General features: G+C 41.1%; 1 protein-coding gene across 1 annotated transcript; it reads left to right on the forward strand.

Moving 5' to 3' along the window:
- Positions 1 to 866: 866 nt before the first annotated feature.
- LOC115133241 (ATP-binding cassette sub-family D member 2) lies at positions 867 to 24,300 on the forward strand. Its single transcript, XM_029666272.2, has 10 exons — positions 867 to 1,985; positions 2,334 to 2,514; positions 4,894 to 5,015; positions 9,272 to 9,440; positions 16,286 to 16,380; positions 17,006 to 17,151; positions 18,270 to 18,415; positions 19,236 to 19,320; positions 19,517 to 19,642; positions 20,547 to 24,300. Exons 1-10 carry the CDS (start codon positions 1,050 to 1,052, stop codon positions 20,758 to 20,760), a joined length of 2,220 nt encoding a protein of 739 aa, XP_029522132.2. The 5' UTR covers positions 867 to 1,049; the 3' UTR covers positions 20,761 to 24,300.
- Positions 24,301 to 24,748: the final 448 nt, after the last annotated feature.

A 24,748-nucleotide genomic window follows, 5' to 3' on the forward strand; every position in this document is an offset into this window, starting at 1 on the left:
GACCTTATTTAAGGCCACTGTGGGTTTAACTTACCCTCTGCTTTTTCATGTCATTTCTCATCATAAACCGGTTCCTGAATATTTATAATGGAAAATCAAGTTAAAATTCCTATTTAGAAAAGGGGGTCAATATAATGTTTTTTTAAAGGGGGTCAGTAGAATACTTTTGATAAATAGTAACAGTTATGTTACAGTTCTAATGTTATTTGTCAAAGAAAGAGAAAGTTAATGTTGAATATTTGCTAACAAGGTTTTCTAAAACTCGTTCCACCCAGACTGTCAAAAAGCACATATGTAAAAGTGCTAACGTTAGTTTAGCAAGCTAACGTTAGCTAGCTAGCTGTCAAACTTACCTTGAACCACCGACCCAATTCATTTTGTCCAGTAAAATCAGACAGAAAAAATTAACTCTATTAGGCCATGTATTTTATCAGCACTTTTGAACTGTATCTAGCAGTATAAAAGAGGTGACCGTTGTTGAGTTTTTATGAAACATAGCTAGCTAGCTACTAGTGAAACTTTCTCATGAAGTAGCCGATTATAATGATGCTTCAGTTGAGTTGACAGGTACAGCGCGTGACACAAAGATGCTGGAGCCAAGCGAACAGACGTCAAATAAAGGACGTAGCTACTTTGTCCCTCTCAGATATGAGAGAGACGTTGGTAGTAACCATGTTATAACACTCTATAACAAAATAACATTATTATTGTTTCAATTATGACATTAGTTTATTAAGTGTACTATACACAGATGTTGGGCAAATAGTCACGATACAGTATGTACAGTAATACGTACAGTAGGACCTCATTTTAATATGTCACTCACAACCGATCGTGTCTTTCCGGGGTGTTGCCCAAATAAAACACTGCCAAACCAAATGACGGAAATACTGGAACGTAGTAGCTAGCTAGCGGTTGAGTTTTCTAGCTGAAGCATCGCACCATTGTATGAGGTAGATTGTTTTTCCATCATGATACTAACTCCCGGTGGATGTAGAACGGAATAACATCAAAGAAGACTAGCTCTTTGATCGCTTTGTAGGGGAAAGATGTCCAATATACTTGATGCGGCGTCCAGAGTGAAATGGGACCGGGCGACTGCAGCGAAGCGAGCTATCTTTCTCGCGGCCGCTGCCTATGGGGTGAAAACCCTGTACCCCATCGTCTGCAGACAATTCGTGAAACGGAAAGAATGCAGGAATAGAAGGGGGTCTAAAGGAGAGGAAAATGGCTCGACGATGAAATCACAAACAGATGCACTGAGTCATAAAAAGTCACCTGGTGTAAACGCTGAATTTTTTAAGCAGATACTTGAACTCATTAAAATTCTCTTTCCAAAGCTTGTCTCCAAAGAGCTTGGATTGCTGTCTCTGCATTCGGTCGCGTTGATTTCCCGGACGTTTCTGTCTATCTATGTCGCAGGCTTGGATGGCAAGATTGTGAAAACAATCGTTGAGAAAGAACCACGAAGCTTCATCATCCAACTGATGAAATGGCTCCTTATTGCTATCCCGGCCACATTCGTGAACAGTGTTATCCGCTACCTGGAATGCAAGCTGGCTCTCGCCTTCCGCACACGGCTAGTGGACCATGCCTACACCACCTATTTCACAGACCAGACCTACTACAAAGTTAGCAACATGGACGGGAGACTGACCAACCCGGACCAGTCTCTTACCGAGGACGTAATGATGTTTTCCCAATCCGTGGCGCATCTCTACTCGAACCTCACTAAGCCCATCTTGGATGTGATACTCACCTCCTACACCCTCATCCAGACGGCTCGGTCCAGGGGGGCCAACGCCAGCGGGCCGACCCTGCTGGCTGGGTTGGTGGTGTTTTGCACGGCCAAGGTTCTGAGGGCCTGCTCGCCGAAATTCGGAAAACTAGTAGCTGAAGAGGCCCACAGGAAAGGCCATTTGCGCTATGTGCATTCCAGGATCATTGCCAATGCAGAGGAGATCGCCTTCTACAGGGGCCACAAGGTATAGGAGGAAGGATGCATGGAGGATTTTGCATGCATAGTCACTATGTATTTATTACAATAGAAATACTCATGGGTTGGATCCCTTTGAGTTGGATCCAATGCACACCCATGACATCATATCCAATTCCCAAAAGTGATTTTCAAACATTTGATTGACAGCCTCCTTATATGAGCTTGTTTTAGATAAGACTGTCTCCAAGAGCAAAATAACTCAAATGCAATGTGAATGTAATGTGAAAACTATTGTAGTACATTTGTTGTAAATGTGCTATACTGTGTATGCTAGGTACTTGTGTGACTGCAATGCAAACTGCCTGTTTGTGTCTGTCTGTCCTGTGTGTGTCAGGTGGAGATGCGTCAGCTGCAGAAGTGCTACAGGGCCCTGGCGGAGCAGATGAACTTGATCCTGTCCAAGCGTCTGTGGTACATCATGATAGAGCAGTTCCTCATGAAGTACGTGTGGAGTAGCTGTGGACTGGTCATGGTGGCTGTGCCCATCATCACAGCTACTGGCTTCGCTGACAGCGGTAATAGACAACACGACATCATCTTGTTTTCTTCTAAACCCTCTTGTTTTCGAGTAGTTAGTTGCAATGGGAATAGTTGTAATGGGTTATCTCTGTTTCTGCATGGTTTATCTCTGTTTATGTAGGTAGCCTATTCTGTCTTTCATTTGAACCGACTGACATTTGATTCTATTTAGGTAATTTTGTGCTAATCTCACAAAGCCCAAAAAAACAGTCCCTCTTAATTTGCGTATGCCACATACAGTTGAAGTTGGAAGTTTACATACACTTAGGTTGGAGTCATTAAAACTCGTTTTTGAACCACTCCACAAATTTCTTGTTAACGAACTATAGTTTTGGCAAGTCGGTTAGGACATCTACTTTGTGCATGACACAAGTCATTTTTCCAACAATTGTTTACAGACAGATTATTTAACTTATAATTCACTGTATCACAATTCCAGTGGGTCAGAAGTTTACACACACTAAATTGACTGTGCCTTTAAACAGCTTGGAAAATTCCAGAAAATTATGTCATGGCTTTAGAAGCTTCTGATAGGCGAATTGACATCATTTGAGTCAATTGGAGGTGTACCTGTGGATGTATTTCAAGGCCTACCTTCAAACTCAGTGCCTCTTTGCTTGACATCATGGGAAAATTAATAGAAATCAGCCATGACCTCAGAAAAACAATTGTAGACCTCTACAAGTCTGGTTCATCCTTGGGAGCAATTTCCAAACGCCTGAAGGTACCATGTTCATCTGTAAAAACAATAGTACGCAAGTATAAACACCATGGGGCCATGCAGCCGTCATACCGCTCAGGAAGGAGATGCGTTCTGTCTCCTAGAGATTAAAGTACTTTGGTGCGGAAAGTGCAAATCAATCCCAGAACAACAGCAAAGGACCGTGTGAAGATGCTGGAGGAAACAGGTACAAAAGTATCTATATCCACAGTAAAACGAGTCATATATTGACATAACCTGAAAGGCCACTTATCAAGGAAGAAGCCACTGCTCAAAAACCGCCATAAAAAAACAGACTACGGTTTTCAACTGCACATGGGGACAATGATCATACTTTTTGGAGAAATGTCCTCTGGTCTGATGAAACGTAAATAAAACTGTTTGGCCATAATGACCATTGTTATATTTGGTTTGTTATATTTGGATTGTTATACACCATCCCAACTGTGAAGCATGGCGATGGCAGCATCATGTTTTGGGGGTGCTTTGCTGCAGGAGGGACTGGTGCACTTCACAAAATAGATGGCATCATGAGAAAGGGAAATTATGTGGATATATTGGAGCAACATCTCAAGACATCATAACTTCCTGAAGTTAAAGCTTGGTCGCAAATGTGTCGTCCAAATGGACAATGACCCCACGCATATTTCCAAAAGTTGTGGCAAAATGGCTTAAGGACAACAAAGTCAAGGTATTGGAGTAGCCATCACAAAGCCCTGACCTCAATCCTATAGAATATTTGTGGGACATTCTGAAAAAGCATGTATGAGCAAGGATTGCCTACAAACCTGACTCAGTTACACCATCTCTGTCAGGAGGAATGGGCCAAAATTCACCCAACTTATTGTGGGAAGCTTGTGGAAGGCTGCCCGAACTGTTTGACCCAAGTTAAACAATTTAAAGGCAATGCTACCAACTACTAATTGAGTGTATGTAAACTGCTGACCCACTGGGAATGTGATGAAAGAAATAAAAGCTGAAATAAATAATTATCTCTACTATTATTCTGACATTTCACATTCATAAAAATAAAGTGGTGATCCTAACTGACCTAAGACAGGGAATTTTTACAAGGATTAAATGTCAGGAATTGTGAAAAATTTAAATGTTTAAATGTATTTGGCTATGTAAGCTTCCGACTTCAACTGTACAGTAGTAGCTGATCAGCATGTGTTAACCCACAGGAACCAAGAACTTTGTTGTGTTGTGCTGATAAGGGTATATTCATCCTATTGTCCCTATTATCCTGTTAGCTGCTAACTAACTGAATGCTACTGTTGTTTCCACCAGTGGAGGTTGCTGAGGGGAGGACAGCTCATAGTAATGGCTGGAACGGAGCTCTAACCACTAGGCTACCCTGCCGCCCGCAATTAAGGAGCCACCAACCTCATGTGTTCTCCACCCCAATCAGTGTCATGCACACTGATAATATGGCAACTGTTTGGTTTTTGGCCACAAAAAACGAGCTGTCATTACAGTCTTACTGGTCTAAGCACAGAATGGATCTGTTCCATTTCAATCTTTAGCCCCTTTCCCTTGTTCCTAGGCCCTTCCTTAGGCCATTCCCCATAGGAGTTCACTGATCAGAAAGCCAAGGGGCTAGGGGCCCAGTATGTCATCTCATAGTGTCTCACCTTAATTTCCCCTCTCACAGAAACCGCCGACGGTCAGACTCAGGTGCTGGTGAGCGAGAGGACAGAGGCTTTCACCACCGCACGCAATCTCCTGGCCTCTGGAGCTGACGCCATCGAGAGAATCATGTCCTCCTACAAAGAGGTGACGTCTCAGTCTTCTCTGTCCTCTCTTCTCTCTCTCCCTCCTTCTCTTCTCTCTCACTCTCTCTCCTGTCTCGTCTCCTCTTACATTCAAGTGGCATTATAGAGTGATAGATAGGACAGTGTTAGAGTGAGCCACTAGACCCACTCATGACAAGAGGACTTTCAAACTGTCTGTCAAGGTTGCAGACCAACATGAAGCAGCACCAAAGAAGGGCCGTGCTCATTCATTGAATCATAGGGACGTAATCCCTTATTTTAATCCCAGAATGATGATGTCTATTCATGCATATATATTTTTAGCAGTCATTTATTTATGAGTTACCAGAATTTGGCCCAAAAGGACATTTTATGTCCCCCATCACAGTGCTGATTTGAACGTTGTCTGTGTTGGTTGTCATATGCTCACTTAAATATTTGTGAATATGACAGTTATATCTACGGTATTACAAGGATGTGAGAAAAGGGGCTGATGCACAAGACAAATGTGCACTGGTTCACTCTGTGGGGGAGGGTTGACCTTTCAATAAGAGGAATTGAGTATTGTTGGTGTCAGACTGGTTTTTGTAATCCTTTGCCTTGCAAATCAGACCGCTGTCTCTGTCTTAGATCTACAGTATCACACTTCCTGCTGAAGGTTAGGCTACTTTTAGTCATATCCCATACAGTGTGGAGAACACACAGAGTATGAAAAAGGACAGAATGTGATAATTAGGCCGTTTTTTTGGATGTCACCCAACAAGTATGTGCATACAGGGATTGTTGCTGTGTGTTGCTGTGGCACCCTAAGAGGCAGGCAGTGCCTGCCAGAGATACATTCCTGAGGTAATATTCACTCACTGCAGCTCACCCTGCAGCTAGCCTATCGCAGTGTCTGAACAGGGCCACACACCCCAATGGGTTATGTAATAGTATGGTATGTTATGCTGCAGGGGCACACACATTCAGACAGACACAGGTAGTACACATTACGCTACTGCTGCAGTCACAGCACACTGTCTGAACACAGCCTGAGACTAGCGGTCATAACATTTTGTCCGCCGGTGATCAAATAACTGCCGGTCTCACGGTAATTGACCGTTAATTCACATAAACACATTTAGCATCTTCTGGCTTCCACACACAAAGCCTACTGTAACAGACCCCCCCCCCCCCATACTGATGCTCATTCTGTTCACCAGTTCCGGAGATCTACGTCACAAAGGCTTCACTGAACGGGATTTATTATCATCAACCCCGGACTGTCTTGTCTGATTACACACCCCTGGTTTCCATTCCTCCTGATTAGTATGTTATATATTGTCGGTTATTGTTCCCATGTTTGTTGGTGGTGTGAGTACCTATGCATTGGTGCAGCTGTTATGCGGCGTGCTATATATATTGTGTATTACGGGTATCGTCCCGTGTCGGTCAACAAGGTTTACCATCGCTCTTTTGTTTGGGTACAGCCCAGTGTTTTTGTATACGTGTTTGTTTTGGGTGTATTAAAAACCCCTATTGTGTATCCCTGCGCCTGTCTCCTTTATACCAGCGTGACACCTACAAGCCACTGATCTTTGGAGCGTCTACATTTTAAAAAGTCTGAGAAATCCATGTAATATAGCCTACACCATCTACACCAATAAAGAAAGAGAGTCATACACTCTATTTATAAACTACTAGTAATTTATTGAGTAAACCACCAGGTGGTTCTATTGGCTATGCAATTGCGTGAGAAAACAAAGTGATGGCCGCTATTAAAAAGAGGAGGATCCCATCAGCTTTCTATAGGCTGGGCCTACTATATTTATTTCTCAACTTTCCTAATATTAAGCACATTGTTTATCTTTACAACAGGAGTATAGCCGACCTGGCTGGCATGAAAATGAAGCAAGGGAAACGTGTCCTCCATTCGCTAATTAAGTGCATAGATGACTCGCTAGCTAGCTATGCTGAACTTGAATGAATGTTATCCACAGTCAGCACATCTCTTAGTTGTCAATCAAATGTATTTGGCATTGATAAAATGGGCGGGCAGGCAGGCAAGTTCCCATTCAGTTATCAATATGTGGGTTGGGACAAGCAGGCCAGATGCAGGAGGACGAGCAAGCTACTATTCCCCATCGTTTATCAGTGCAATTTTGATGGCCACTGAAAAAGTTTGAGAGGGTTTATATAATGTTCCCTCATTAGATTTTAGCTCCTCCCACTCTGGCTAGCATTAGTTGTTGATCTTGTTGATATGCATAGGCATACGAGGGCTACCATTTCATGGTTGTTTGATCAATAGGATTTTAAAGTTCCCAAATGTAAGACTCCAGTGGTATTTACATACGGTATTTGCAGAAATCCATTCAGGTGTATTTAGTGGCTTTTGTCGAATGATTTCTAATGATCTAAAGATGCGCTGTTGCTACGGCCTGTAAACACACAGTCCAGTTCAAAGTGAATGATCGTCAGGCCCATGTGGCAAATGGCTTGTTTGTATATAGGCCTACTGTAGCTCTGATTGGCTATGGCGCGCAGGTCTGCGTAGACTCCGGTCCTGGACAGGACAGATGTGTTTATTCTGTTTTAATTACTCCAGCATCTTAATTGTCCAAACGCACGGCCGCTTTCCCTCTCTATATGGCTATAGAAATGTCACAAATGCCTTACTACATCATTCCCAAACATTCTATGAGTTTATGAAAACGTGAAAAATTCTCGCTTGTCAGAAAATGTTTATTTTTTATTTTTTTATGTAATATTCTTCCTGGGGGTGTACAGATTTGACTAAGATTGAATATTGTTCAAGTGATGTCACTTTAAGGCTTTCCCCCTATGCCACTCTGCTGGCTGGCTGGCTTTGCCTAGCTGTGAATAAACCTCCATCTGGTTTATAATTATAATCCTCCACCAGGGAAGACTACACCTAGTAGCCCTCTCTCCCAGGAGAGAGTTAACACAGCCAGCCAGCCAGCCCCAGAGGCTGCCTGCCACAACCCATGTAGCCTGTCTGGCTGGGTTCAGCTCCTCATTACCAATCCAACAGCACCCTAACTAACCTGGAAGAGATCTCCTTGAAATGTTTGAGGTTTTGCATGCAACTCATTTGAATCACGCATGTATGACTGATTCGATTTTTGTAGGCATGCAGCACTGTAGACTGCATCCTCTGTAATGTCTAGGCAATCTGTTTGTGTCTATGGCTAGATAATCTCAGTAATGATCATATACTGTAGGCCTATTTTTAGTCTGTTTAGGTTGTTTTCAGGGAGTTCCCTCTAGCAGTAACATATAAGGAGATGATTCCATGACTGGAATTGTTTCTGTCTCTAGGCTACAGTTTGTCACTATCTCTCTCCATCCCCAAGTGTGAGAGATGGTTGCTCCTGTGAAAACAGGTTGCTCCTGTTGACACTACACTCTTAGAGAAAAAGGTGCTATCTAGAACAAAAAAAACCTTCTTCGGCTGTTCCCATGGGATAACCTTTTGAAGAACCACTGTTGGTTCCAGGTAAAACCCTTTTGGGTCACAGTCATCCAGGCTGTATCACATCCGGCCGTGATTGGGAGTCCCATAGGGCGGCGCACAATTGGCCCAGCGTGGTCTGGGTTTGGCCGGGTTTGGCCGTCATTGTAAATAAGAATTTGTTCTCAACTGACTTGCCTAGTTAAATAAAGGTAAAAAAAATATTATAAAAAAAAATAGAACCCTTTCCACAGAGAGTTGTACATGGAACCCAAAAGGGTTTTACCTGGAACTGAAAAGGGTTCTCCTATGGGGACAGCTGCAGAACCCTTCTAGAACCCTTTTTTCTAAGAGTGTACAGCCGTCCCATTATACAGGCTATGACATCTGTAGGAAGGCCCCGGGCCATCACCAGTACTGTGTGTTCCCTAAACACAGATACATGCAGCTATTAAAAAAACAAAAACAGCCATTGTTTATTAAGCTATGAGTGAAAATGAGTTGCATAAATTATACAGAGGGCTTTTGCATCATCTGATCAAATAATGTCCCTTCACCTTATCCTGACCAGATTTTCAGTGCACACTGCAATACACTGCTATACACAAAGCTCTGCTGCTGGCTGCTCCCGTAGTTCATGTGCATTAATGTAAGTGTTTTCCCAAAGACACACACACTGCTCTTCTTTGCAAGCATCTACTTTTGGGCAGTGGTAGGGAACTCTGTTGGGTAAGATGACCTAACTAACCCCTTTCTGTTCAGTCTGACTCCAGTGTTATTTACCTCAACGAATGACCTCTGACCTTTCTGGTTGTCTGTAATAGGTCACAGAGCTGGCAGGCTACACAACGCGCGTCTACAACATGTTCCTGGTGTTTGGTGAGGTGCAGAGGGGCGTGTACAAGCGCTCGTCCACATCTACCACGGGAACAGGAGAGAAGAAGAACGTGGCCAGGCCAGAGATGCACATCGATGGGCCTTTGGAAATCAAAGGTAGACTGTCTGAGATGTTAATCATTTAGTACACATTTGTCCAGGGTACATATACACATACACATTCTGAGACACTTAAATGTCATGCTATTCCCTATTCAGTACACAACTATACCATAGTATACCACTTTACTACAGGGGTTGGTGGTAGCATCTGGGTTAGAGAGGCGGGCCGGTAGCCTGGTAACCGAAAGGTTGCCGGTTCGAATCCCCGAGCTGCATGCAGGGAGAGAGCCAGCAGCCGTAGGGTTACCAGCCTCAATGATAATTGTGCATCTGTAACGTCATTATTCGCGATTCATTCAGGATATTCCGTAATCACGATATAGCATCCACATGAATGAAGAAGTGTTCAGAAACACAATCTATTCTTATTTACAATAAAAGTGACTCCAAAATGACACAATATTCACCATTCATTTCTATTGGGCACAAAATAATCTGAAACAACCAAAATAAACAGCAAATGCATCCAACAAATTTGTAGTCACAAGATTGATGTAGTTGTTGCGTGGTAGTAATACTGGATCAAATACTCTAATACACATTTAGTTGATTTTGTCCCAATACATTTGGTTCCCTGAAATGTGGGGGGCGGCAATGTACAAAAGTGCTGTAATTTCTAAAACGGTTCACCCGATATGGATGAAAATACCCTTAAATTAAGGCTGACAGTCACTTTAACCTCATAGTCATTGTATCATTTCATATCCAAAGTGCTGGAATACAGAGCCAAAACAACAACGAAAAAGTTACTGTCCCTATACTTTTGGAGCTCACTCTATATGCACAAATGTTGAGCAAACTCACTATCCAACTGCAGCTTGTTGCCTTACAATTGTACGTTGAATCAACTTTAATGCTATTTTGTTGAGCAAACTCACAATCCTATTGCATCTTGTTGCCTTACAATTACAGTATACGTTAAATCAACATATTTTTTTAAAGGTTACAGAGAGACATAGAGTCCGCCCCAAATGGCACCCTATTCCCTATATAGTGCACTACTTTCAGTGTTTCTCCATATTAATTTACCAGTGGCAGGCCACCGCTTCTAAATCGTTGCCGCATATATATATATAGTTGAAGTCAGAAGTTTACATACACCTTAGCCAAATACATTTAAACTCAGTTTTTCACAATTCCTGACCTTTAATCCTAGTCAGAATTCCCTGTCTTAGGTCAGTTAGGATCCCCACTTTATTGTAAGAATGTGAAATGTCAGAATAATAGTAGAGAGAATTATTTATTTCAGCTTTTATTTCTTTCATCACATTCCCAGTTGGTCAGAAGTTTACATACACTTAATTAGTATTTGGTAGCATTGCCTATAAATTGTTTAACTTGGGTCAAACGTTTCGGGTAGCCTTCCACAAGCTTCCCACAATAAGTTGGGTGAATTCTGTCCCATTCCTCCTGACAGAGCTGGTGTATCTGAGTCAGGTTTGTAGGCAATCCTTGCCCGTACACGCTTTTTCAGTTCTGCCCACAACATTTCTATTGGATTGAGGTCAGGGCTTTGTGATGGCCACTCCAATACCTTGACTTTGTTGTCCTTAAGCCATTTTGCCACAACTTTGGAAGTATGCTTGGGGTCATTTGCAAGCCTCCCCCTTTTCCCTCCAAACATAACGATGGTCATTATGACCAAACTGTTCTATTTTTGTTTCATCAGACCAGAGGACATTTCTCCAAAAAGTACGATCTTTGTACTTTGCAGTTGCAAACCGTAGTCTGGCTTTTTTATTGTGGTTTTGGAGCAGTGGCTTCTTCCTTGCTGAGCGGCCTTTCAGGTTATGTCGATAAGGGCTCATTTTACTGTGGATATAGATACTTTGTACCTGTTTCCTCCAGTATCTTCACAAGGTCCTTTGCTGTTGTTCTGGGATTGATTTGCACTTTCCGCACCAAAGTTTGTTCATCTCTAGGAGGCAGAACGCGTCTCCTTCCTGAGCGGTATGGCGGCTGCGTGGTCCCATGGTGTTTATACTTGCGTACTATTGCTTGTACAGATGAACATGGTACCTTCAGGCATTTGGAAATTGCTCCCAAGGATGAACCAAAACTATAGTTTGTTAACAATAAATTTGTGGAGTGGTTGAAAAAATGAGTTTTAATGACTCCAACCTAAGTGTATGTATACTTCCGACTTCAACTGTATGTATACAGTACCAGTCAGAAGTTTGGGCACACCTATTCATTCAAGGGTTTTTATTTATTTGTACTATTTTCTACATTGTAGAATAATAGTGAAGACATCAAAACTATGAAATAACACATATGGAATCATGTAGAAACCAAAAAAGTGTTAAACAAATCAAAATGTATTTTATATTTGAGCTTCTTTTAAGTAGCCACCCTTTGCCTTGATGACATCTTTGCACACTCTTGGCATTCTCTCAACCAGCTTCAAGCCGTGCCGATATTTTTTTATATTCAGCGTATATAAAAAATATATTGCCATGGTAAAACGTGTTCAGTGTAAAGTTAAATGACTAAAACAGAGAAAGTATGTATAAAAGATAACGGATCTATATATTAAACATTAAATATGGTCATCTTTGAGAACTGACAATCACCAAATTAAAGCTAGACAGTCAGGCAGAATCTAAAATTCCCAAAATTGCATGGCATTATTTTGTTAGAATGTTTGAGTCATTCAGATGGCATAAGAACAATGCATAAGTGTGTAGAATTGCAGGAAATTTGCTCTAATCGGCACATTTTCTCTCAGCCACATGGCAAAATGTATAAAATTGCAGGAAATTCGCTTTAAAACTTAAATGTTTTCTCTCCGCCCCATGACAGAATGTGTCGAATTTTAAAACAGCTAAATTTTTTCTCTGCGGCCAGGAGGAGGGCCTCTAAAATGTTCAGTCGCCTGGAGTGACAAGTTACAACATATATTTGTATCACTTTATGCATTCAGTCTTTTTTAAATTTTTCGGAAAGTATTCAGACCCATTGACTTTTTCCCAATTTTGTTACGTTACAGCCTTATTCTAAAATGTATTAAAGAAATGTTTTCCTCATCAATACCCCGTAATGACAAAGCTACAACAAGGTTTGAGAAATGTTTGCAAATGTATTAAAAATAAAAACAGAAATACCTTATTTACATAAGTATTCAGACCCTTTGCTAAGAGACTTGAAATTGAGCTCAGGTTTATCCTGTTCACATTGATCATCCTTGAGATGTTCCTACAACTTGATTGGAGTCCACCTGTGGTAAATTCAGTTGATTGGATATGATTTGGAAAGGCACTCACCTGTCTATATAAGATCCCGCAGTTGACAGTACATGTCAGAGCAAAAACCAAGCCATGAGGTTGAAGGAATTGTTCTTAGAGCTCCAAGACAGGATTGTATTGAGGCACAAATCTGGGGAAGGGTACCAAAACATTTCAGCAGCGTTGAAGATCCCCAGGAACACAGTGGCCTTCATCATTCTTAAACAGAAGAAGTTTGGAACCACCAAGACTCTTCCTCGAGCTGGCCGCCTGGCCAAACTGAGCATTCTGGGGAGAAGGGCCTTGGTCAGGGAGGTGACCAAGAACCCGATGGTCACTAGGGTTGCACATTTTGGGGAATATTCAGAGGTGGAAACTTTCCATGAGAATTAATGGGAATTAACGGGAATATATCGGAATTTATGGAAATATATGCAAGTTAATATTAATGCATTTAAATCTAGATGTTTTTTGCATTGGATATATTTTCCATATCATATGGAGACAGAAACATAAACCCTTTACCGTATCATAAGTAGAAGTAATTGCATTTGATTCAATCCCTTCCAATATACATTTTAAAAACTATTTAGTTACGAATTGAACTTTAATTAAATGAGTTGACTCTTCACATGAGATGATTTCACTGAACAACAAAGTAAGGGAATATTGAATGATCCCCAATGACCCATCACATCTCCCAAAAACATTTGTAAAATGATAGTCTAGAAACTTAAACTTTGGTTGTCTTCCTGTCAGGCTTCCTTGTCTTCTCCCTGGACCTCCTCAATGTCCACCTCTTGAAAATCAGACTCTGAGGCCTCATCTTCACTGTCACTTTCCAACCTTGGTAAGGATGGCTCATTGTCAGGTGCAAAAAGCCTACAATTTGTCCGGATGGCCACCAATTTTTCAACCCTTGTATTGGTCAGCCTGTTGCATGCTTTGGTGTGTGTGTTCCCAAACAAGGACCAGTTGCGCTCTGAGGCGGCTGATGTTGGTGGGGTTTGCAGGATGATGGACGCAACATGGGGAAAGAACCTTCGGTCCACAAAGTCCCTTCCACCAGGTGGCTGATGAGATATGCTGGTACGACTGCCATATTGCATCTCCATCCCAAAGCTCTTGCTTGGAAGTGTACTTCGCCAGACTGCCAAGAACCTTGCCCTCAACAATGCCAAGATGGCGAGACACGGTAGTGATGACACCATAGGCCTTGTTAATTTCTTCACCAGACAGAATGCTCTTGCCAGCATACTTGGGGTCAAACATGTACGCTGTGGCATGTATGGGCTCCAGGAAGAAGTCTATATGCTTTTTGATGTATTTTAGAACTGCAGTTTCCTCTGCATGGAGCAACAGTGAAGTGGGCAGGGGAGTATGGATTTCTTCGCTTAAGCAGAGTCTGAACATCAGACAGGATTGCATTGTCTTCCTCAATCAGTGCAATGGCTACTGCTATCGGTTCAAGGAGTTTCAGGCTGCTTACCACTCTCCCAAAAGACATCATCCAGGAGGATCCTCTTGATGGGGCTGTCCATATCGGCAGACAGTATAGTAGTGTGGGCTCAATAGCATCTCATTAGTGTGCAAGATATTGAGAATCAGCTGTACATGTGATGGAAGAGTGCACTGCACATGTTTATTTATTTTTTATTTTACCTTTATTTAACCAGGCAAGTCAGTTAAGAACAAATTCTTATTTTCAATGACGGCCTAGGAACAGTGGGTTAACTGCCTGTTCAGGGGCAGAACGACAGATTTGTACCTTGTCAGCTCGGGGGTTTGAACTTGCAACCTTCCGGTTACTAGTCCAACGCTCTAACCACTAGGCTACCCTGCCGCCCCAATGTTTGTGATGAAAGAATGCACTGTGCATGCAGAGGGTTGCAATTCTATTGAATTGGGGATAACCAAAATATGCCACAAGACCTAGAAATGCCTTATGTGTATCCCTCAAAAAAGGTTCACTGTTATAAGATAACTTTTTTGATGAATTGAATCAAAATTCCCCAAATTCCCAGGCTTTACTTCCCATGGAAAATTTCCAGAAAAATTCTGGAAATTTACTGGAAAGTTTCCGACCCTTTGCAACCCTAATGGTCTCTCTGACAGAGCTCCAGAGTTCCTCTGTTGAGATGGCAGAACCTTCCAGAAAGGCAACCATATCTGCAGCACTCCACCAATCATGCCTTTATGGTAGAGTGGCAAGACGGAAGCCACTCTTCAGTAAATGGCACATGACAGCCTGCTTGAAGTTTGCCAAACGGCACCTAAAGGACTCTCAGACCATGAGAAACAAGATTCTCTGGACTGTTGCAACCAAGATTGAACTCTTTGGCCTGAATGCTAAGCGCCACATCTGGAGGAAACCTGGCATCATCCCTACGGTGAAGCATGGTGGTGGCAGCATCATGCTATGGGGATGTCTTTCAGCGGCAGGGACTGGGAGACTAATCAGGATCGAGGAAAAGATGAATGTAGCAAAGTACAGAGAGATCCTTGATGTAAACCTGCTCCAGAGCAATCAGGACCTCAGACTGGGGTGAAGGTTCACCTCCCAACAGGACAACGACCCTAAGCACACAGCCAAGACAATGTAGGAGTGGCTTCGGAACAAGTCTCTGAATGTCCTTGATTGGTCCAGCCAGAGCCCGGACTGGAACCCGATTAAACATCTCTGGAGAGACCTGAAAATAGCTGTGTAGCGACGCTCCCCATCCAACCTGACAGAGGATCTGCAGAGAAGAATGGGAAAAACTCCCCAAATACAGGTTTGCCAAGCTTGTAGCGTCATACTCAAGAAGACTTGAGGCTGTATTCGCCAAAGGTGCTTCAACAAAGTACTGAATGGGGACTGTAAATGCAGATGGGCCATCCCAAGCCTCAGCCTATTCATTTCAGGCTACAGGTTATAATGTTTTAAAGGGAAAATTATATTTCAGATGGTGTCAACATAATCATGTATTCTTTCATTTTGGAGTAGAATGTTCTTTTCAAAAGTCACCAGAAGTGACCTTGTCACAGACGTTCCCCCCCACGCTAACTTTGCCACCGCTGCTGAAAAGAATCCTCATAGGAAACACTGACTTTTGACCAGAGACCTATGGGCCTTTGTCAAAAGTAGAGCACTATAAAGGGAGTAGGGTGCAATTTGGGACACAGCGTAAGCTAATCCTGTGCAGTGTATCTTTATTGCCGTTTTTTCCAACCATCTTGGTCAAATTACTCAGCTGTAATCATGATATGTTTTGTTTTATTTTCACGTACACCTGATATGTACATCGCCAGATTTTTTTTACCATGTCAGCCCGGTATTCGAACTAGCCACGTTTTGGTTAGTAGCCCAACGCTCTAACCGATAGGCTAATACTAATGGTGAATGTGTGCATCTGGACATACTCGTCACTAACACAGCTAGTTAGTCAGTTGGCTACATCCTCAGTATCTACAGCTGCACTTTTTTTTTTACACTTTCTCACACTTTTTAAATGCTGCCTCACATTTTTCTGGCAGCCACATGTACTCTCGTTGACTGAACTGATGATCATATGAATTATTGATCGACACACAATGACTGATTTCTCCTTTGTTTTTTGTTTCGGTCTTCTGCAGGAAGAGTCATCGATGTGGACAATGGCATCGTGTGTGAGAGTGTCCCTATCATCACTCCCAATGGAGACATAGTGGTCTCCAGTCTCAACTTCAAGGTGAGAAATATCACAGCAAAATCCTGGGCGATGTTCAGTGGTGATGAAACGTTTTCAAATGAAGTAAAAAAAACTTCAAATGAAGTAATATCTGAACTTATCCAATAAGAAAACAGATTTTTGTTTTCCATTTCTAGAGTGTTGTGAAAGTGTGTCCTACTGAAGATCCTGCTCAGCATCCTACTAAATGTTGATGTGTGACACACAAATATAGTGATGTGTCACTATATTTGCCTAACTCTCTAGCCATCTTCCCCCAGGGTAGGGTTGTACATGCTTTTGTTCTTTGTTGTGTTACCAGGAAGTTAGCTCACTTTAAAATTTGAATTTATTTTTTAAGTGAACCCTGGCTAGGAAGCACAGAAAGCACACGTAATAATCACACACGTACACACACACACACACTAAAATTGCACGGTATAAAATAAGGACAGTATGGCTTCCTAATACTCATCATAAACCATGTCAAAAAATATGTAGGGACTACATAGAATCAAATGATTCAGACTAGTCTGGCTTTTCCAAACTCTTGTCATGGGTTGTTCGACACATTAGCTGTGATGAGACTATTCAGTACTCCAAGGCTATAACGTGTGTGTGTGTGTGTGAATGCTGTTTCTTGCAGGTGGAGGAAGGTATGCACCTGTTGATCACAGGTCCTAACGGCTGTGGGAAGAGTTCTCTGTTCAGGATCCTCAGTGGGCTGTGGCCTGTCTATGGGGGGCTGCTGCACAAACCCTCCCCACAACACATGTTCTACATACCACAAAGGTTAGTGGTTGTCACTGTCACACACATCCTTATGCCCACACATGTACTGACTCTGACACACATGTACCCATGTATAGATGTAGGATATTCATTTGATCACTCTTTTGTTGCTGAGAATTTTCCTGCACGGCAGGAAATGCAAACTTGTAGGGAATTCAACTCCTACAAAAAATGTCCATTAATTATAATCCACATAATAATTCACATTTCCTGTTGCTGCAGGATTATTTTCCTGCTGTAGCAAACTGGCTCAAATTAAGATCCTACATTTGTACATGTAAGCTTGCATAGAGGCACACACACAGGCATGCACGGGTGAATATTCTGTATGAATGCACACACACACACTCTATACACACAGTGAAAGGTATTGAAAATCAGCAGTAGGGATCCTTACCCTCTAGACTCAGTAACTGAATCTCCATGGAGAGTGAGAGAGAGAGAGAGAGAGAAACCAGACCTTAGAGTAGTGAAATATTTACCACATCTCCCAGGTGTTTGAAGGCTTTTCAATAATCCTGAAACGTGACACACACACACTCACAGATTTGTATTGCTATCCTTGTGGCGGCCAAATAATTGAATCCCATCCAAATTCCTATCTTCCCTTACCCCTAAACCTAAATCAAACCCTAAACTTACCCTAAGCCTAACCTTAACCCCTAACCCTAAAACTATACTAAACGTTAACCCCTAACCCTATCCCCAACCTTAATTCTAACCCTAATTGTAACCCTAAACCTAACCCCTAAGCCTAAAATAGCATTTTTCCTTGTGTGGACCGGCAAATGTCCCCACTTGTCAGAATTTTTCTTGTTTTACTATCCTTGTGAGGACTTCTGGTACCCACAAGGATGGTAAAATAAAAACACAGACACACACACACAGTTAAATGTATTCAAAATAAGCAATAGCTAACCTTACCCTCTAGACTCTCCATGGAGAGTGAGAGAGAGAAACCAGACCTTAGAGTCGTAAAACATTTACCAGATCTTCCAGGTGTTTCAACGGCTTTATTGGAATGGTGAAACATGACACACACACACACACACACACTCAAACGTTTTTACCTAAATGTTGTGTCTGACTATCTCCCCCCTCCCTCTCTCTCTCCTCAGGCCGTACATGTCCATTGGAACCCTGAGAGACCAGGTGATCTACCCAGACTCTCTGAAGGACATGCATGACAGAGGCTACAGAGACAAGGACCTAGAGGTCATACTGGACATCGTTAACCTCAACCAGATAGTGACCCGCGAGGGCGGTAAGAACCCGGGGAGGGGCAGTGAAGGAAATCCGATCTGAGTCAGCCTGGAAGAAAAAAGGTTGTGTTGGTCTGAAGGCGTAGTAACAGGTTCACTTTGAAAAGAGGTAGCTGAAGCCTGACAAAACTCCCAGTGACCTATTTTTAAGCCATTTACCCTTGAGATGAATGATATGGTTTCCATGGGGATTCCCTAACAACAACAGACATGTACTGAATGGGGCCGTCTTAGTTCAGCGAACACATCCTTCCTCAAAACGTTTTTGTATCTCTTATCATACTATGCGCTGTCTGTAGTGCATTTGACCACTCAATAAGTTATTTCTGTATTTTTCTAGTGGCATCAGTCTATCCCTCTCTATATCATTGGTTTTATTAAGGACATGTAGTTTAATTGGAGACCAGTGGTCCTGTTATTCTCCAACAATCAGCTCTATCTTTAATTATTTGTTACTTTTATTTCTTATTCTGATTTTTTGTTGTTGGTGTTTTTGTAATAAATAAAAAATTACTGCATTGTTGGTTAGGGCTTGTAAGTAAGCATTTCACTGTAAGGTCTACCTACACCTGTTATATTCGGCGCATGTGACAAATACAATTTGATTTGATTGTGAGCGTGTTTGCGTATTTCTCCTATTGAATATTCTTGAACTTTGAACTTTCACCACAGTTGGTACCACGGTTACACACAATTTAAACCCTTTGCGTTGTTCTTTGTGTAGTGTTTAACCTACTTATTCCAATGGAGAATAAACTGTAGTCAATGACAGTACTTCCGATATTAGCTGACTGTGATGTGTGTCTGTTTGTCTGTGTGTAGGTTGGGATGCAGAGATGGACTGGAAGGATGTGTTGTCTGGGGGAGAGAAACAGAGGATGGGCATGGCTCGCATGTTCTACAACAGGTGATACTTGGCCTGCCATCTTAGGCCTTCTTAAACCCTGTTGGAAAAACATAATAGTAGATATTTAGAGGTGCTGTTGATGGAATAGCCCATATTCCTCTCTTGTTTGATAGCTGATTGATTGGTGTCTAGTTGATTTAATTCATTGTTCATTAGAGAGTTATAAATGACTAAATTCCATTTTCTTGTGTGTCAGGCCAAAGTATGCCCTGTTGGATGAGTGCACCAGTGCTGTCAGCATTGACGTGGAGGGAAAAATATTCCAGGCTGCAAAGGATGCTGGGATATCATTACTGTCAATCACCCACAGGCCTTCCCTCTGGTAAGAGATATATATCATATCTGGACCAGTCTGTCCAGCCCAATTCTGATATTTTCTCCACTAATTGGTATTTTGACCAATCACATCAGATCTTTTCACGTCAGATATTTTTCAGAGCTGATCCGATTGGTCAAAAGACCAATTTGTGAAAAAATATCAGAATTGGGCTGCCTGTGTAAATGCAGTCATAGTGTCTCTTCCGACAGCCGCTGCGTCTCCCCGATACTTAGGCAGAGCACCATGAGTATGGCAAGCAAGACTAGTCAGATAGTTTCTTCAACGTGTAATATTTTATGCCACTTTTGGTCTTGAAGCACACAGATTCTGTACTGAACACTGTAGAACAGTTTTAAAGGAAAACTGTATAGAAACCTGTCGAAAAAATAAAAAAGGAAATATTTTAAAAAACAACGCAAAACAACTAATGCGCTACAAGCAAATGCACCACTAGTTGTCACGTCAGCAGTGCTCTGTTCTGTATTCTCTCTGAGTTAGCCTCAGGCATTAAACATGATTGCAGCGCAAACACAAACAGTACTACCACAATATTGTGCAAGTCTGTTCCTCTCAGGAGATTGCTGCTGCTATTTAGTTGCTTGTTTAACCTTAGCAGTCACTTAATAACCCTATTACATTTTACACAACATGACATGACACTACAAGGCTGGGCACAGCACAAAATAATCACAACATAACTGCAACCACAATAGAACAGAAGACATGCAGCATCATTAACACTGCAATAATGTTTCATAACATAACAGGCCAACGACAATTGTATACTATTTGGAAATAATGTTGTGCTTGGACTGGATAATGAATTAATTAAAATGAGAAACCTAGCGCAACCATGAAATAATCCCATCCTTAACCCATATTCTTGCTCCACTTTTCATACCTACAGGAAGTACCACACCCACCTGTTACAGTTTGATGGTGAGGGAGGATGGAGGTTCGAGCAGCTGGACACCGCTACTCGTCTCTCCCTGACCGAGGAGAAACAGCGCCTCGAATCCTCACTTGCAGGAATACCCAAGATGCAACACAGACTCAACGAACTCTGTAAGATCCTGGGAGAGGACTCAGTCCTCAAAACAGCCGACGCAGCAAAGGACTGAAAGAAGAGGAATGAAAGAAAGAGCGAGATGGATGTTCAGGAAAGTCAAAGTATTCTTTTTCTTTGTTTCAACGCACACCGACCGCATATTCCCATACGTGTCCAGTGTTGGGGTTGAATTTGAAGAATTCCTCAACAATGTTGTTTTATAGATGTTTTCATCGCTGGAATAGTTGAGACTTGAAATCTCTGACAAGCTGAGACTCACATTTTATTTGGTTGAACAATGAAGTAAAAATATTGTTCATTTTTAGCACTTTACTCAAGTTGAGGAAATGTAAATTGTTATTGCCGTTGTAGTTATCAAGTGAAGTAGTAGGCTTATGTTTTTTTTTGCGAGACGGTATTTTCCTTATTTTATTGTGTAGATTTGTTTGTGTTAATAAAAAACTACTATGTACAGGAAAAGGCTCAAAGCTTTCCATTAAAAAAATGCGTAGTTTTACGAGACAAGTTTAAAAGATTGACGTTTCGGCATTTAATCGCCTCCTACGTCAGTCTTTAAACTGGTCTAATAAAACGTTGTTTTAATTATGGCGAGCGAGCGTTGCGCCTTTACCTGTCCAATGATGTCTACAAATGTTTTTATTTAACCTTGACTCACTTTGGTTGAGCACATCTTTATATTGAAAAATACTAGAAAGGTAATTGGATGATATCAAACAATGATCATCCAAGTTTTTACAATCATATGAAAGTTATTCATTAAGGTTAGGCTAATAAGCATACAGTTTTAAAGGTAGCCCAGCTGGTCAAATTTAAAGTACAATAATAGAGTGTCCCCTTCTGTTATCTCAGCCACTGGCGCTGGGTTATGTCATAAGGACATCTTCCTTATTACATTACCGAATGTGTTTTTCACAGGTTTTCTCCTCAGAACTGCAGTATAGTAATATATTCAAAATACCTCAGTAGCTTTCAAGTTATCTGGCTCTGTATTTTAAATAACACCCTTCCCTAGACCTATATAGTGCACTACTTTGACCGCAGGCCTGATTTGCCTTTGTTAGTGGCTAAGAGATGGTTATCTTAGGAGCTATTATTGGACATTAGTGCATAAGTGACAGCTGTTGGTCTGTTGCAATAGGCTTCTGGTTAACTGAACAAATACAATGGATTTCAAGGCATCCTGTCTTGTCTCCAGCAGAGCACCGCAGGAATTGGACTGGGCTCGCTCACACAAACGCACGCACAAGAACGCTAACGCACACACACACACACATCACCTGGCAAAGCCCTCCTCACTGTCACTAGGGTAATATCTGTGGAACAGGATGTTTTGTGTTGTCTCGGTCTGCAATCTTCACCCCTATAAGAAATAATGTCACATCTTCGGCAAGAGGTTTACATTGTGTTCTGCGATAACCACTGTTGTTTTCCGTTGTGGTTCAGTACAGTTTACTTGGTTGCTGAGTACAATTAACTGTTACCTTGTTATATCCACCCACACTAAAATCAATCTAGTTCAGCAATTCATATTTGTTATCAGCGACTTATCTCAGACTATATACTGTGAACTTTGTTGTTTCTTTTTTTGATATTGTCATAAAATGTATTTTTAATGTATGCATTTTAGAGTTTGATAATGCTGCCTCTGTTCAAACCTGTGTATGTACAGTAAATCTTCTGCTGAACAAAGCTGCCAGCTCTGCTGAGGTTACTATATGTCAAATCCAAGACCAGTCCTTCTAGTACTGTAGCCTTATAGCCTGGCTGTGTTAGTGTATCACCTATACCAGGGTTCTCCAACTGGCGGTCCGTGGACCGAATTTGGCCCGCAGGTGATTTTATTTGGCCCCCCCAAGAGCAAAAAAAAAGTGTATTTTTATTTTTTATTGTTTGACATAAAATACTAAAAACACCAGCAAATCAGCTCCTAGTGATTTACATTTTGGAAATGTCAAACTATTCCCAAGCATAATAGAGAGATATATGTGATCGAATACAGATGTAAGCAAGGTTTGAAATTATTACGTTAAAGTCAAATATTATATATGTTTGGGCTTCTTGCCGTCAATTTGCAGACTTCAAATTATTTGTAATTATTTTCGGCCTCCCTGACCAGCCATTCAAGAAAAAATTCAGTGGCTGAATCTAGTTGTTGATTCCTGCCCCATACTGTATTTTCAATCAGTAATACCTACAAACACTGAGTATACTGATTGGGTGGCACATAGTAGTGCTTGGTTATTTAATTGGCTTATACCCTGACTGTAAGAACTGTGACATCAGTGTCACAGAATGAAATCAGTAACTGCAATGGCAGAATATTTACACTTGTTGTACACATACAAGTGTAGAACAAGTGCAACTACTATATTTTTACCACTACATCTCAGACTAAACTGTCTTAAAGAGAAGTGACATGGAAAAGAATGTATGTAAGTTATAAATATGTAAACTATATATTGTAATGTTAATATGGTACTTATATTTGCCTTTGCATGGAATGGGTGAGTGTGAGTGATGCCTCAATCACATTATATTTGAACTGTCTCTTTCAATCATTGCTAAACAGAGAGCATTGTGGGAGGATAAATAAAATAAATTGCACCATGTATAGTTAGTTGTTCATGGAAGTAAAGTATTGGACTTTTGTAATATACTTGGGTATAACTACTGTTATAAATAGGTTATAAGCCTGAAAATAACCTACATATTCAGGCTTCTCCTCATTCTTTGGGATTCTAACTAAATACTTTGTGTCTTGAAATGGACACCTGACATAATGAAACCTGATTTGACTGTACTGTAAAAAAAAAAAAAATAAACTGTTGCTCAGCCCTGTTGATAGGAAGTATCTATAGTATACTACTGAATGAAACAGTGTCTTAAAGTGACTGAGAATAGTATGGAATGAGTAGAATCAAGAGGTGATGCTTGAAACTATACATGAAAACATGTATACGTGACCGTGAGTTAGCTATCTAACCAATACTATGGATCAAACTCAAACAAAATCAAATATACTTTGATATTCTATAAAATTGCAACTGTTAAGTTATGGCTACTCTAGTATGTTCCCACAACACTTTTACTTACTAACAATTCATGGATACAATTCTTTTGTCAATTTTTTAATAAGTGGAACATCCGAATGTATTGTATTTGACATGTATCATAGCATTTTACTTTGTCATAGGCAATTCATTCAATTTTTTTGCAACGGTGACAATTTAAGTTTGATTTGCAAAATGGTTGTTAATTTAATGGTACCTCTTGTAACTAATGCATGTGTTGTGTCATTATTTTCTTTAACTAATTTCTGTTATGTGAATGGGGTCTGTATTGTGCTATAGGCCTAGTGATGCTGTTTCAGTCAAGAAAGACATAGGACTGACAGACAATAAGAGGCATTGTCTCCCCTCTTTTCTAGTCTCCTTTTGAATTTTTTTATGGTGAGAAAACAGACTAAATGTTTTAATTAAGCCCACCTGTTCTGGCACTGTTGTTCATTCTGCATGTGAGGATGTGCACTGAGTGTTCATTTACATCAATGTGAAAATGTATTTTCCTGTAAATAAAACAAGACAACCACTAAGACTGCAAAACTCAAGTAATTGACTCATTCATTGGTGTGTTGTGTTGTTATTAGTCAGCATTTTGTGGTTGGTTGCTTATTCCAGCCTCAAGAGTACAGGGGCATTCAATGTAACGTGTATCTGCTGCCATCTAGTGTATAAAGACGGAAATTATTTGGATCAAACTGCACTTTTATCATCTTAACCAATGACCACACGATGCTGCCATTCTCCATCCATACACCCGTACATCAGTAATGTCATTGCAACACTAACTATTAGGCCTACACCATTTGGTATTTCACAAACATATTCACGTTAGATTGGAATGTCAAACTGTATGGCTACATACAATATGCCAATGCTCTTCGTTTTTAATTAGATCGGCGGTTTTTAACTGCATTGGACGTTTTAAATTGCATTGCAGGTAACAAGCTGGTGTGATTGTTTGAGACTCAGCTAGTGGCC

Source organism: Oncorhynchus nerka, linkage group LG8 (genome assembly GCF_034236695.1).
Source record: "Oncorhynchus nerka isolate Pitt River linkage group LG8, Oner_Uvic_2.0, whole genome shotgun sequence".
NCBI classification, from domain to species: domain Eukaryota; kingdom Metazoa; phylum Chordata; class Actinopteri; order Salmoniformes; family Salmonidae; genus Oncorhynchus; species Oncorhynchus nerka.

Coding starts and splice junctions, on each gene's coding strand:
- LOC115133241 (XM_029666272.2), top strand. CDS start 1,050: ATGTCCAATATACTTGATGCGGCGTCCAGAGTGAAATGGGACCGGGCG. Junction 5,016..9,271: donor TCATGTCCTCCTACAAAGAG/GTGACGTCTCAG, acceptor TGTCTGTAATAG/GTCACAGAGCTGGCAGGCTA. Junction 19,321..19,516: donor GCTCGCATGTTCTACAACAG/GTGATACTTGGC, acceptor CTTGTGTGTCAG/GCCAAAGTATGCCCTGTTGG.